Consider the following 13,587-nt stretch of genomic DNA (forward strand, 5'->3'; position numbering starts at 1 on the left):
TGTGAATGATAGTGAAAATGTTTCTATTTTTTTGGGTCAACCTGTCTTGGTGGGAGACAGCTGACGTGTTTAAAAAAAAAAAACGAGAATTTGTACTCATACATTTAGCTAGTAATTCACTAAGTACATCCATCTGTTATATGTAAGTAGGACCTTGAAAGGCTGGCTGTAAATTAGAAAATGGTTGAGTTAGTTTTGTGTTATTGTTCCATATCAGTTTCCTTATTTGGCATCTTAGAATTTTTTTTTTTTTTAATAAAATATTTCTTCCCTGTTATTAATGTTGTCTTTCCAACAAGAATATTAAGGATTTTCCTGGTGGGAATTAATTTTTATGTTGTTTTAAATTATTTCAGACATTTGGAGTAATAACAATGCGTGTGGATGTGATGGATAATAATGGGTTACGTAGTGGGGGTGCGTGTGCCTCCTTGGGTGCTCACTCTACATCTGCTGCATCAACAACTTCCAGCTTGCTCAAACCCCCAGTACAACCACCCCCTGAACCTGGACAAGAAGTAGAAACTCATAACCTTCTTGTTATATCACAAAATACTTTTGAAGGTATGTTGAGTGTAGTAATATAGGGTCAGTATGGCAATTTTTTTTTAAAGGAATTTAATTATTATAATCAGGGATATAAATTCATTACATTTTTGACTGCTGCCAAATATTGTGTGTGTATGTGTGTGTGTTTGTATTTTTTTTTTTTTCATCAGATTTGTCCCACTCAGGCTGGGGTGACCCGATAAGAAAGAAACACTCACCATCATTCAACATTTCACCATCATTCACACACAATCACTGTGCAGAGGCACCTGCATATGACAGTTTAGATGTTACTCCAAACAGCCAGTGTCCCAAACCCCTCCTTTAAAGTGCAGGTATTGTACTTCCCACCTCCAGGACTCAGTTTCGGCTAACCGGTTTCCCTGAATACCTTCACAGAATATTACCCTGCTCACTCGAACTCTAAATAATCAAACCACCTCAGTAACCTCTTCAGCCCTCTGAATTATACTTTTAGTAACTTCACACCTTCTAATTTCCACACTACAAATTCTCTGCATAATATTTACACAACACATTGCCCTTAGACACGACTTCTCCACTGCCTCCATTCTCCTCCTCACTGCAGCAGTCACAACCCATGTTTCACACCCACATTAAGTGTTGGCACCACTGTACTCTTGTATATTCCTTTCGTTGCCTCAGTTGATAATGTTTTTTGTCTCCACAGATACCTCAGTGCACCATTGCCTTTGTTCCTTAATCAGTTCTATGGTTTACCTTGTCCTTCGTAAACCCATCTGCTGACAAGTCTACTCTCAAATATCTGAACACATTCACTTCTTCCTTACTCCCTTCCTCCAATGTGATATCCCATTTTTCTTTACCTTACTCATTTGATACCCTCATCACCTTATTCTTATCTGTGTTCACTTTCAACTTTCTTCCTTTACACACCCTTCCAGACTTGTTCACTAACCTTTGCAATCTCTGTTTAGCATCTCCCAAAAGCACAATATCATCAGCAGAAAGTAACTGCCAATTCTCATTACGTATTTGAGTTTTTACGCATTTAGTTTTACAACCCCCATCTGTAAATATGTTAAACAACCATTGTGACATTACACATCTCTGTCTAAGACCTACTTTTACTGGAAAGTAATCTCCCTCTCTCCTACACACCCTAACCTGAGCCTTACTATCCTTGTAAAATATCTTTACAGCATTTAGTGACTTACTACCTATTCTAAACACTTGCAACAACTGCCACATTGCTCCCTTATCCACTCGATCATATTTTTTTTTTTTTAGCACTTTGGCCTCTTCCCACCTTATCTAAATCCATAAAAACAATGAAAACTTCCCTGCTTTTATCCAAATATTGTTCACTTGTATGTTTCAGTGTGAACACTTGGTCTACACATCCCCTACCCATTCTAAAGGCTCCTTGTTCATCTGCAATCCTGCTCTGTCTTACTTCTAATTCTTTCAGTACTAAACCCTACACATGGTATACTTAGTAAATTACTACTATTTTCAACAAACTGGCTGTATCCCACTGAAGCAGGGTGGCCCAAAAAGAAGAACAAAAGTTACTTAGTAAACTTATTCCCCTCTATATTTTTTTCATCAAATTGGCCACATCCCCTCAAGGCAGGGTGACCCAAAACAGTAAGAAACTTTAACCATCATTCACACACAATCACTGTCTTTGCAGAGGCATGCAAATACGACAGTTCAGATGTCACTTCAAACAGCAAATATGTATATATAAACCATAGAATTGATGAAGGAGAAAAGGTGAGTGGTGCATTGGGGTATCTGTGGAGACAACATTATCCATGGAGGCAAAGAAGGGAATGTATGAGAGTATGTGGTACCAACGCTATATATATGGGTATGAAGCATGGGCTGTAAATGCTGCATCAACGAGGAGGCTGGAGGCAGTGGAGATGTCGTGTCTAAGGGTAATGTGTAGTGTAAATATTATGCAGAGAATTTGTAGTGTGGGAATTGGGAGGAGGTGTGGAGTTACTGAAAGTATTACTCAGAGGGCTGAGGTATAAAAAAAATGTGGGGTTGTTGAGGTGGTTTGGTCATTTAGAAAGGATGGAGTAAAATAGGATGATTGGAGGGTTTATCTGTAGTGGAGGGGAGAAGGGGTTGGGGGTCATCCTAGGAAAGGATGGAGGGAGGGGGTAAAAGAAGTTGTATGTGCAAGGGGCTTGGACATAGAGCAGGCATGTGTGAGTGTGTTGGATAGGAGTGAATAGAGACAAATAATGTTTGGGACCTGACAAGCTGTTGGAGTGCAAGCAGGTATGGAGGGATTCAGGGAAACTGATTAGCCAGACTTGAGTCCTGGAGGTGTGAAGTACAAAGCCTGCACTTTGAGGGGTTTGGAATGTTTGCTGTTTGGAGTGACATCTAAACTGTCGTATCTGAGCACCTCTGCAAAGACAGTGATTATGTGTGAATGATGGTGAAAGTGTTGAATGATGGTGAAAGTGTTGAATGATGATGAAAGTATCTGTTTTGGGTCACCTTACCTTGGTGGGAGACAGCTGATGTGTTGAAAAAAAATGTGTGTTAGGGATAATCGTATATAAAATGCTTCCAGACAGTTCTGACATCTTTAATTTTTCCCAAGACTCATGAAGGAACATGACACTTAGACAGGGATGTGTAATGTCACCATGGCTGTTTAATATATTTATAGATGGGGTTGTAAAATAAGTAAATGCTAGGGTGTTCGGGAGAGGGGTGGGATTAAATTATGGGGAGTCAAATACAAAATGGGAATTGACACAGTTACTTTTTGCTGATGATACTGTGCTTATGGGAGATTCTAAAGAAAAATTGCAAAGGTTAGTAGATGAGTTTGGGAGTGTGTGTACAGGTAGAAAGTTGAAATTGAACATAGAAAAGAGTAAGGTGATGAGGGTATCAAATGATTTAGATAAAGAAAAGTTGGATATCAAATTGGGGAGGAGGAGTCAGGAAGAAGTGAATGTTTTCAGATATTTGGGAGTTGACGTGTCAGTGGATGGATTTATGAAGGATGATGTTAATCGTAGAATTGATGAGGGAAAAAAGGCGAGTTGTGCGTTGAGGTATACAGTAGGGCCCCACTTATACGGCGGGTTAGGTTCCAGGCTGTCTCCGGAAAGCAGACATTGCCAGAAGGCAGAACGCCATTTTTTCCATTTATAAATGTATATAAATGCCAGACAGCAAGTTTATGCTAAATTATATTAAGTTAGTAATAGAACCAGGCATTAAAAACACACAAAGTAAATTCATTACTTATCTTAAAGTATTTGTAATCTTAATGTAGGGAGAGAGGTGAGTAGTACTTATTTGTAGGAAGTCAGATGCAGGTAGCCCAGGTGTAGGTAGCCCTGACTCCCCGTCTCATACTAATATACGATATTTAAAACATCCCAGAGAGGTAAAATACACATACAGTACACTCATTATTTACCTTAAAATATGTGTAGTTTTAATATAGGAAGAGAGGTGAGTAGTATTTATTTGTAGGAAGTCAGTGTAGGTAGCCGGTAGGTGTAGCCTGCCTGGGCTACACCTACTGGCTACCTACACTGTGGCCCAGAGCCATATTATTAACATTGACATGCCTTGTTCACTGAATTTAATCATTTCTAACAACTACCTTTAGATGCCATCATAAACGAAAGTAGAAGTAATGAATAATTCATGCCGAAAATTGTAAACAAAAGCGGAGTGAGGGAGTGGCTGGGCCAAACGCATATTCATACACGTTTTCTCTGATGGCTGAGCAGAGAAAACGTAATGTTGTCCCTCCACCCGGCTACCACACAGGTCCACAAGTATTATTATCAGAGCACACATAAAATATGCAATAAATGCCAGACAACAAGTTTACACTAACTTATATTAAGTTAGCAATAGTAATAGGCATTAAAAACACAATAAAAGGTAAGATACACACAGAGTACGCTTATTACTTACCTTAAAATATTAATATTAATGTGTGAGGTGAGTGGCAGGGTGTTTATTGAATAAAATCAGAATGGCACACCATCATCCTCTAACTTGGCACTTAAAGCAAGAGGCTTACGACTTCTCTTTTTATCACAGCTAACCTTAGACGCCATTATCAATGAGAGCCAACTAGTTAACGAAAGAGTAAACGAGAGACAGAAAGAGATACAGAGCTGAGACAATGTAAGAGCACAAACTGAACAGGTAGTGGACGATCACTTGGTCAGGCGAAATAAATGTGTATTAATATGTGTCTACTTTTAGTTCATTCACGTCCATTTGTAAGAGTTTGTAAAACATTTACCTCAATATTTTTTATTATAATAATAATTACCTCACAATACAAATACTCTTCCATTGTGTACAAGTTGTACAAGTTAGTTCAGAATAAACAAACAGCAACACACCATTTTTAGAGTGAATGAAGATAATATTAATAATAATAATAATAATATTATTATTATTATTTATTATAAAAAGCACTAAACCCACAAGGGTCATGAATTGCTATATATAACGGAAAGGCATACGAAAAGAATATTTTTCTACAGTTATCCCCCAGTTTGACTACAGAAACCGTAATTCTTCCGACACTACCTACACAACCGCTTTGTAAACAAATCTCATATTTATGAAAATTTTTATTCTGTGAGTGTATGTATCATGTTTATATGCTATGTAATGGGTTTCATATATAATTTTGAGGAAAATATCATAGATGGATTAATGAAAATGCCTATATTGATGTAAAATAAGACAGTGTGCCCAAGAGTGATTATTATTACATAGTATTGGCATCATGAGTAGAGAGAGACTTAGCGATTTTAATGTGTACCTGCACACCAGCACAGTGTGTAAGTATATTAGGTACAGGTACACTTAAGTATAATTATCAGAGTACATATAAATATGCAGTAACTTTAAAACACTTGAAATTTTGGAAAGTTTCCTGACATAATAGATGAGGTCACGGAAAATGTAAACAAACCGGGTGGGAGGTGCCGTATTTGAAAGACCACTTGCCGTACAGCAAATTTTGGTCATAATTTGACATCGCCGTATTAGCGGAACGCTGTAAGGCGAAACGCCATAAAGCGGGGCCTCACTGTATATGGAGGCAAAAAATGTTATCTATGGAAGCAAAGAAGGGAATGTATGAAAGTATAGTAATACCAACACTCTTATGTGGGTGTGAAGCTTGGGTTATAAATGCTGCAGTGAGGAGGAGGTTGGAGGCAGTGGAGATGTTCTGTCTAAGGGCAATGTGTGGTGTAAATATTATGCAGAAAATTCGAAGTGTGGAAATTAGTAGAAGGTGTTGAGTTAATAAAAGTATTAGTCAGAGGGCTGAAGAGGGGTTGTTGAGGTGGTTTGATCATTTAGAGAGAATGGATCAAAGTAGAATGACATGGAGAGCGTATAAATCTGTAGGGGAAGGAAGGCGGGGTACGGGTCGTCCTCGGAAAGGTTGGAAGGAAGGGGTAAAGGAGGTTTTGTGGGCAAGGGGCTTGGACTTCCAGCAAGTGTGCGTGAGCGTGTTCGATAGGAGTGAATGGAGACGAATGGTATTTGGGACCTGATTAGCTGTTGGAGTGTGAGCAGGGTAATATTTAGTGAAGGGATTCAGGGAAACCGGTTATTTTTATATAGCCGAACTTGAGTCCTGGAACTGGGAAGTACAATGCCTGCACTCTAAAGGAGGGATTTAGGATATTGGCAATTTGGAGGGATATGTTGTGTATCTTTATACGTATATGCCTCTAAGCTGTTGTATTCTGGGCACCTCTGCAAAAACAGTGATTATATGTGAATGAGGTGAAAGTGTTGAATAATGATTAAAGTATTTTCTTATATATATATATATATATATATATCTTTCTTCTTTCTTTCAACATACCAGCCGTATCCCACCGAGGCGGGGTGGCCCAAAAGAAAAAACTAAAGTTTCTCTTTTTAAATTTAGTAATATATACAGGAGAAGGGGTTACTAGCCCCTTGCTCCCGGCATTTTAGTCGCCTCTTACAACACGCATGGCTTACGGAGGAAGAATTCTGTTCCACTTCCCCATGGAGGTAAGAGGAAATAAACAAGAACAAGAACTAGAAAGAAAATAGAAGAAAACCCAGAAGGGTATATATATGCTTGTACATGTATGTGTAGTGTGACCTAAGTGTAAGTAGAAGTAGCAAGACATACCTGAAATCTTGCATGTTTATGAGACAGACAAAAGACACCAGCAATCCTACCATCATGTAAAACAATTACAGGCTTTCGTTGTACACTCACTTGGCAGGACGGTAGTACCTCCCTGGGCGGTTGCTGTTTACCAACCTACTATCTAAATATATACTATATATATATATATATATATATATATATATATATATATATATATATATATATATATATATATATATATATATATATATATATATATATACGTATATATATATATATATATATATATATATATATATATATATATATATATATATATATATATATATATATGTGTGTGTGTGTGTGTGTGTATTTTTTTTTTTTATTTTTTTTTTTTTCAACAAGTCGGCCGTCTCCCACCGAGGCAGGGTGACCCAAAAAAGAAAGAAAATCCCCAAAAAGAAAATACTTTCATCATCATTCAACACTTTCACCACACTCACACATTATCACTGTTTTTGCAGAGGTGCTCAGAATACAACAGTCTAGAAGCATACACATATAAAGATACACAACATATCCCTCCAAACTGCCAATATCCCAAACCCCTCCTTTAAAGTGCAGGCATTGTACTTCCCATTTCCAGGACTCAAGTCCGACTATATGAAAATAACCGGTTTCCCTGAATCCCTTCACTAAATATTACCCTGCTCACACTCCAACAGATCGTCAGGTCCCAAGTGCCATTCGTCTCCATTCACTCCTATCTAACACGCTCACGCACGCTTGCTGGAAGTCCAAGCCCCTTACCCACAAAACCTCCTTTACCCCCTCTCTCCAACCCTTTCGAGGATGACCCCTACCCCGCCTTCCTTCCCCTATAGATTTATATGCTTTCCATGTCATTCTACTTTGATCCATTCTCTCTAAATGACCAAACCACCTCAACAACCCCTCTTCTGCCCTCTGACTAATACTTTTATTAACTCCACACCTTCTCCTAATTTCCACACTCCGAATTTTCTGCATAATATTTACACCACACATTGCCCTTAAACAGGACATCTCCACTGCCTCCAACCGTCTCCTCGCTGCTGCATTTACCACCCAAGCTTCACACCCATATAAGAGTGTTGGTACTACTATACTTTCATACATTCCCTTCTTTGCCTCCATAGATAACGTTTTTTGACTCCACATATACCTCAACGCACCACTCACCTTTTTTCCCTCATCAATTCTATGATTAACCTCATCCTTCATAAATCCATCCGCCGACACGTCAACTCCCAAGTATCTGAAAACATTCACTTCTTCCATACTCCTCCTCCCCAATTTGATATCCAATTTTTCTTTATCTAAATCATTTGACACCCTCATCACCTTACTCTTTTCTATGTTCACTTTCAACTTTCTACCTTTACACACATTCCCAAACTCATCCACTAACCTTTGCAGTTTTTCTTTAGAATCTTCCATAAGCACAGTATCATCAGCAAAAAGTAACTGTGTCAGTTCCCATTTTGAATTTGATTCCCCATAATTTAATCCCACCCCTCTCCCAAACACCCTAGCATTTACTTCCTTTACAACCCCATCTATAAATATATTAAACAACCATGGTGACATTACACATCCCTGTCTAAGACCTACTTTTACCGGGAAGTAGTCTCCCTCTCTTCTACACACCCTAACCTGAGCCTCACTATCCTCATAAAAACTCTTTACAGCATTTAATAACTTACCACCTATTCCATATACTTGCAACATCTGCCACATTGCTCCTCTATCCACTCTATCATATGCCTTTTCTAAATCCATAAATGCAATAAAAACTTCCCCATCTTTATCTAAATACTGTTCACATATATGCTTCAATGTAAACACCTGATCTACACATCCCCTACCCACTCTAAAACCTCCTTGCTCATCCGCAATCCTACATTCTGTCTTACCTCTAATTCTTTCAATTATAACCCTACCGTACACTTTTCCTGGTATACTCAGTAAGCTTATTCCTCTATAATTTTTAGTCTCTTTTGTCCCCTTTCCCTTTATATAAAGGGACTATACATGCTCTCTGCCAATCCCTAGGAACCTTCCCCTCTTTCATACATTTATTAAACAAAAGTACCAACCACTCCAACACTATATCCCCCCCTGCTTTTAACATTTCTGTCATGATCCCATCAGTTCCAGCTGCTTTACCCCCTTTCATTTTACGTAATGCCTCACGTACCTCCCCCACACTTACATTCTGCTCTTCTTCACTCCTAAAAGATAGTATACCTCCCTGACCAGTGCATGAAATTACTGCCTCTGTTTCTTCCTTAACATTTAAAAGTTCCTCAAAATATTCTCGCCATCTACCCAATACCTCCATCTCCCCATCTACTAACTCCCCTACTCTGTTTTTAACCCTTTGAGGGTTTTCGTCGTACTAGTACGTCTTACGCGTAGGGGTTTTTGACGTACTAGTACTCATAAATTCTAGCGGCCTCAAATCTAGTGGGAGAAAGCTGGTAGGCCTTCATATGAAAGAATGGGTCTATGTGGTCAGTGTGCACAGTCTAAAAAAAATCCTGCAGCACACAGTGCATAATGAGAAAAAAAAAACTTTGACCATTTTTTTTGAATAAATCAGCGACTTTGCAGTGTATTTTCGTATGGTATTTATTGTTGTATTCTAGTTTTCTTGGTCTCATTTTATAGAATGGAAGACATATTACAGAAATTGAGATGATTTTGACTGGTTTTACAAAGAAAGGTGCCTTGAAATTGAGCTCAAAGTAGCAGAAATGTTCGATTTTTACCAAACTTCAAAAGTAAACAAATCGTGCCAAGCGTGCAATACACGTCAACTGGTGAGTCTAATATTCTTTCACAAGTGCACCAGTAATATTTATATCATTTTTTACACTAATGCAGCAGTGTGCATAACAGTAAATCTTATATTTTTTGTGAAAAAAATTCAAAGTGGAAAGCAAAAGAATATAAGAGGGGCCTTGAGACGTGACTAATGACTAGAGGAAATGTCCTTTTAGTGCCAGGAATGTCTTTCTTGTTTATTCTGGACCCTATTCGGAAATTGGCATCTTTTGAAATTTGTGTGAAATTGGCAAAATTGCTAAATTCTGACCACTGTACTGGATAGTTGAATTTCATAAATGAGTGGTTTCTTGCACCCATTCGATAGAAAAAATGGAGTTCTAGCGAAATATTCATGTTTTTTGTCGACTAGTTCAGTGAAATTGGCCGAAAATGGGGCTCAAAGTGAGCAAAATCGCCGATGTGTAAACATCGCCGAGACTGCTAACTTTGCGAGAGCATAATTCCGTAAGTTTTCTATCAAATTTCAAACTTTTGGTGTCTTTATGATCGGGAAAAGATTCTCTATCTTTTCATAAGAGAAAATAATTTTTTTTTTTTAAATTTGGCCGACCCTGAGAACGAGTTTCGGAGAGGGCCTGTCGACCCTCAAAGGGTTAACTGACAAATCCATATTTTCCCTAGGCTTTCTTAACTTGTTTAACTCACTCCAAAATTTTTTCTTATTTTCATTAAAATTTCTTGACAGTGCCTCTCCCACTCTATCATCTGCTCTCCTTTTGCACTCTCTCACCACTCTCTTTACCTTTCTTTTACTCTCCATATACTCTGCTCTTCTTATAACACTTCTGCTTTGTAAAAACCTCTCATAAGCTACCTTTTTCTCTTTTATCACACCCTTTACTTCATCATTCCACCAATCACTCCTCTTTCCTCCTGCCCCCACCCTCCTATAACCACAAACTTCTGCCCCACATTCTAATACTGCATTTTTAAAACTATTCCAACCCTCTTCAACCCCCCCACTACTCATCTTTGCACTAGCCCACCTTTCTGCCAATAGTCGCTTATATCTCACCCGAACTTCCTCCTCCCTTAGTTTATACACTTTCACCTCCCTCTTACTTGTTGTTGCCACCTTCCTCTTTTCCCATCTACCTCTTACTCTAACTGTAGCTACAACTTAATAATGATCCGATATATCAGTTGCCCCTCTATAAACATGTACATCCTGGAGCCTACCCATCATCCTTTTATCCACCAATACATAATCTAATAAACTACTTTCATTACGTGCTACATCATACCTTGTATATTTATTTATCCTCTTTTTCATAAAATATGTATTACTTATTACCAAATTTCTTTCTACACATAGCTCAATTAAAGGCTCCCCATTTACATTTACCCCTGGCACCCCAAATTTACCTACTACTCCTTCCATAACATTTTTACCCACTTTAGCATTGAAATCCCCAACCACCATTACTCTCACACTTGATTCAAAACTCCCCACGCATTCACTCAACATTTCCCAAAATCTCTCTCTCTCCTCTACACTTCTCTCTTCTCCAGGTGCATACACGCTTATTATAACCCACTTTTCACATCCAATCTTTATTTTACTCCACATAATCCTTGAATTAATACATTTATAGTCCCTCTTTTCCTGCCATAGCTTATCCTTCAACATTATTGCTACTCCTTCTTTAGCTCTAACTCTATTTGAAACCCCTGACCTAATCCCATTTATTCCTCTCCATTGAAACTCTCCCACCCCCTTCAGCTTTGTTTCACTTAAAGCCAGGACATCCAGCTTCTTCTCATTCATAACATCCACAATCATCTCTTTCTTATCATCTGCACAACATCCATGCACATTCAGACTTCCCACTTTGACAATTTTCTTCTTCTTATTCTTTTTAGTAATCTTTACAGGAAAAGGGGTTACTAGCCCATTGTTCCCGGAATTTTAGTTGACTTTTACAACACGCATGGCTTACGGAGGAAAGATTCTTATTCCACTTCCCCATGGATATAAAAGGAAAATTAATAAGACCAAGAACTATTAAGATAAAATCAAAGAAAACTCAGATGAGTGTGTATAAATAAATGTGTACATGTATGTGTAGTGTGACCTAAGTGTAAGTAGAAGTAGCAAGACATGCCTGTAATCTTGCATATTTATGAGACAGACAAAAGACATCAGCAATCCTACCATCATGTAAAACAATCACAGGCTTCGTTTTACACTCACTTGGCAGGACGGTAGTACCTCCCTGGGTGGTTGCTGTCTACCTCCTGGCAGTGAGAGCCCCTCATGCTGGGGACTTTCTGTTGGCTGTTCCCAACTCCAGCCTTGGCACACGCCTCGTCCCACAGACCATTCGCATCGGTGTTGCCCTTTGACTTGCCGCCCCTATTTTCGCCGAACACAGGTGTATTTGTGGCAGTGAAGCAGCAGACCGATTTGGGTACCATGGTCTTGTGTGCCGTAAATCCGAGGGAAAGATTGCAAGACATGAAGAGGTTAATAACATTATCAAGAGGAGCCTCACAACAGCTGGATGCCCAGCAGTAAGGGAGCCACCCCAACTATGCAGATCTGATGGCAGCCAGAAGCGTCCAGATGGTAGCACCCTTCAAGCCTGGACAGATGGGAAGCAGGTGGTGTGGGACTATACATGTGCATCTACCTTGGCTGATACCTATCTCCAATACACCAGGGAGGAAGGAGGGGCAGCTGCCAGCTTCAGGGAGTCCCAAAAGTCTAGAAAATATGGAGAACTTGCCCATCATTATATGTTTGTTCCCATAGGTTCAGAGATCCTTGGCTCATGGGGAAAGAGTGCATCTAAATTCCTTAAGGAGCTGGGAAAAAGACTCATCAGGGTAACTAGGGATCCCAGGGCAGCTAGTTTTCTGTTCCAGCGGCTCAGTGCGGCTGTTCAAAGGGGTAATGCCTGCTGTATTTTGGGAACACGCCCCAGCTCTGAGGAGCTGGATGAGATTTTCGCCTTATAGTCGGTGATACACACGTAACAACATGTATCTTATATGCCACCTTTATATCAACAATGTATCTCTTAAATCTTCTGTACCATATTATGTAATAAAATATTCCTATTGGTAAAAAGAAATCTATACTAAAAGATGGGGTGGTAGGGGAAGTGGAATATTCAAACGGCTTCAGGAAGAAATCCAAATATTCTTCCTTGAAGCCTTTTTATGCACACACACACACACACACACACACACACACACACACACACACACACACACACACACACACACACACACACACACACACACACACACACACCCACACACACACACACACACTCACACACACACACACACACACACACACACACACACACACACACACACACACACACACACACACACACACACACACACACACACACACACACATACATACATACATACATATACATATACATATTTTTCAACAAGTTGGTCGTCTCCCACCGAGGCAGGGTGACCCAAAAAAGAAAGAAAATCCCCAAAAAGAAAATACTTTCATCATCATTCAACACTTTCACCACACTCACACATTATCACTGCTTTTGCAGAGGTGCTCAGAATACAACAGTTTAGAAGCATATACGTATAAAGATACACAACATATCCCTCCAAACTGCCAATATCCCAAACCCCTCCTTTAAAGTGCAGGCATTGTACTTCCCATTTCCAGGACTCAAGTCCGACTATATGAAAATAACCGGTTTCCCTGAATTTTTTTTTTTTTTTTTTCAACAAGTCGGCCGTCTCCCACCGAGGCAGGGTGACCCAAAAAAGAAAGAAAATCCCCAAAAAGAAAATACTTTCATCATCATTCAACACTTTCACCACACTCGCACATTATCACTGTTTTTGCAGAGGTGCTCAGAATACAACAGTCTAGAAGCATAAACATATAAAGATACACAACATATCCCTCCAAACTGCCAATATCCCAAACCCTTCCTTTAAAGTGCAGGCATTGTACTTCCCATTTCCAGGACTCAAGTCCGACTATATGAAAATAACCGGTTTCC

The 13,587-nt window shown here is 39.1% G+C and overlaps 1 protein-coding gene across 1 annotated transcript in view; it reads left to right on the top strand.

Annotated features, from left to right (window-relative positions):
* pic (DNA damage-binding protein pic) overlaps nucleotides 1-13,587 on the top strand; it is a 224,519-nt gene that overhangs the window by 140,534 nt on the left and 70,398 nt on the right. The window contains exon 16 of the mRNA XM_070092474.1: nucleotides 357-564. Coding sequence (XP_069948575.1) covers nucleotides 357-564 — 208 coding nt within the window. The remainder of the gene's footprint in view (nucleotides 1-356; nucleotides 565-13,587) is intronic.

The sequence above is a fragment of the Cherax quadricarinatus genome, chromosome 39 (genome assembly GCF_038502225.1).
Source record: "Cherax quadricarinatus isolate ZL_2023a chromosome 39, ASM3850222v1, whole genome shotgun sequence".
Classification (NCBI taxonomy): Eukaryota; Metazoa; Arthropoda; class Malacostraca; order Decapoda; family Parastacidae; genus Cherax; species Cherax quadricarinatus.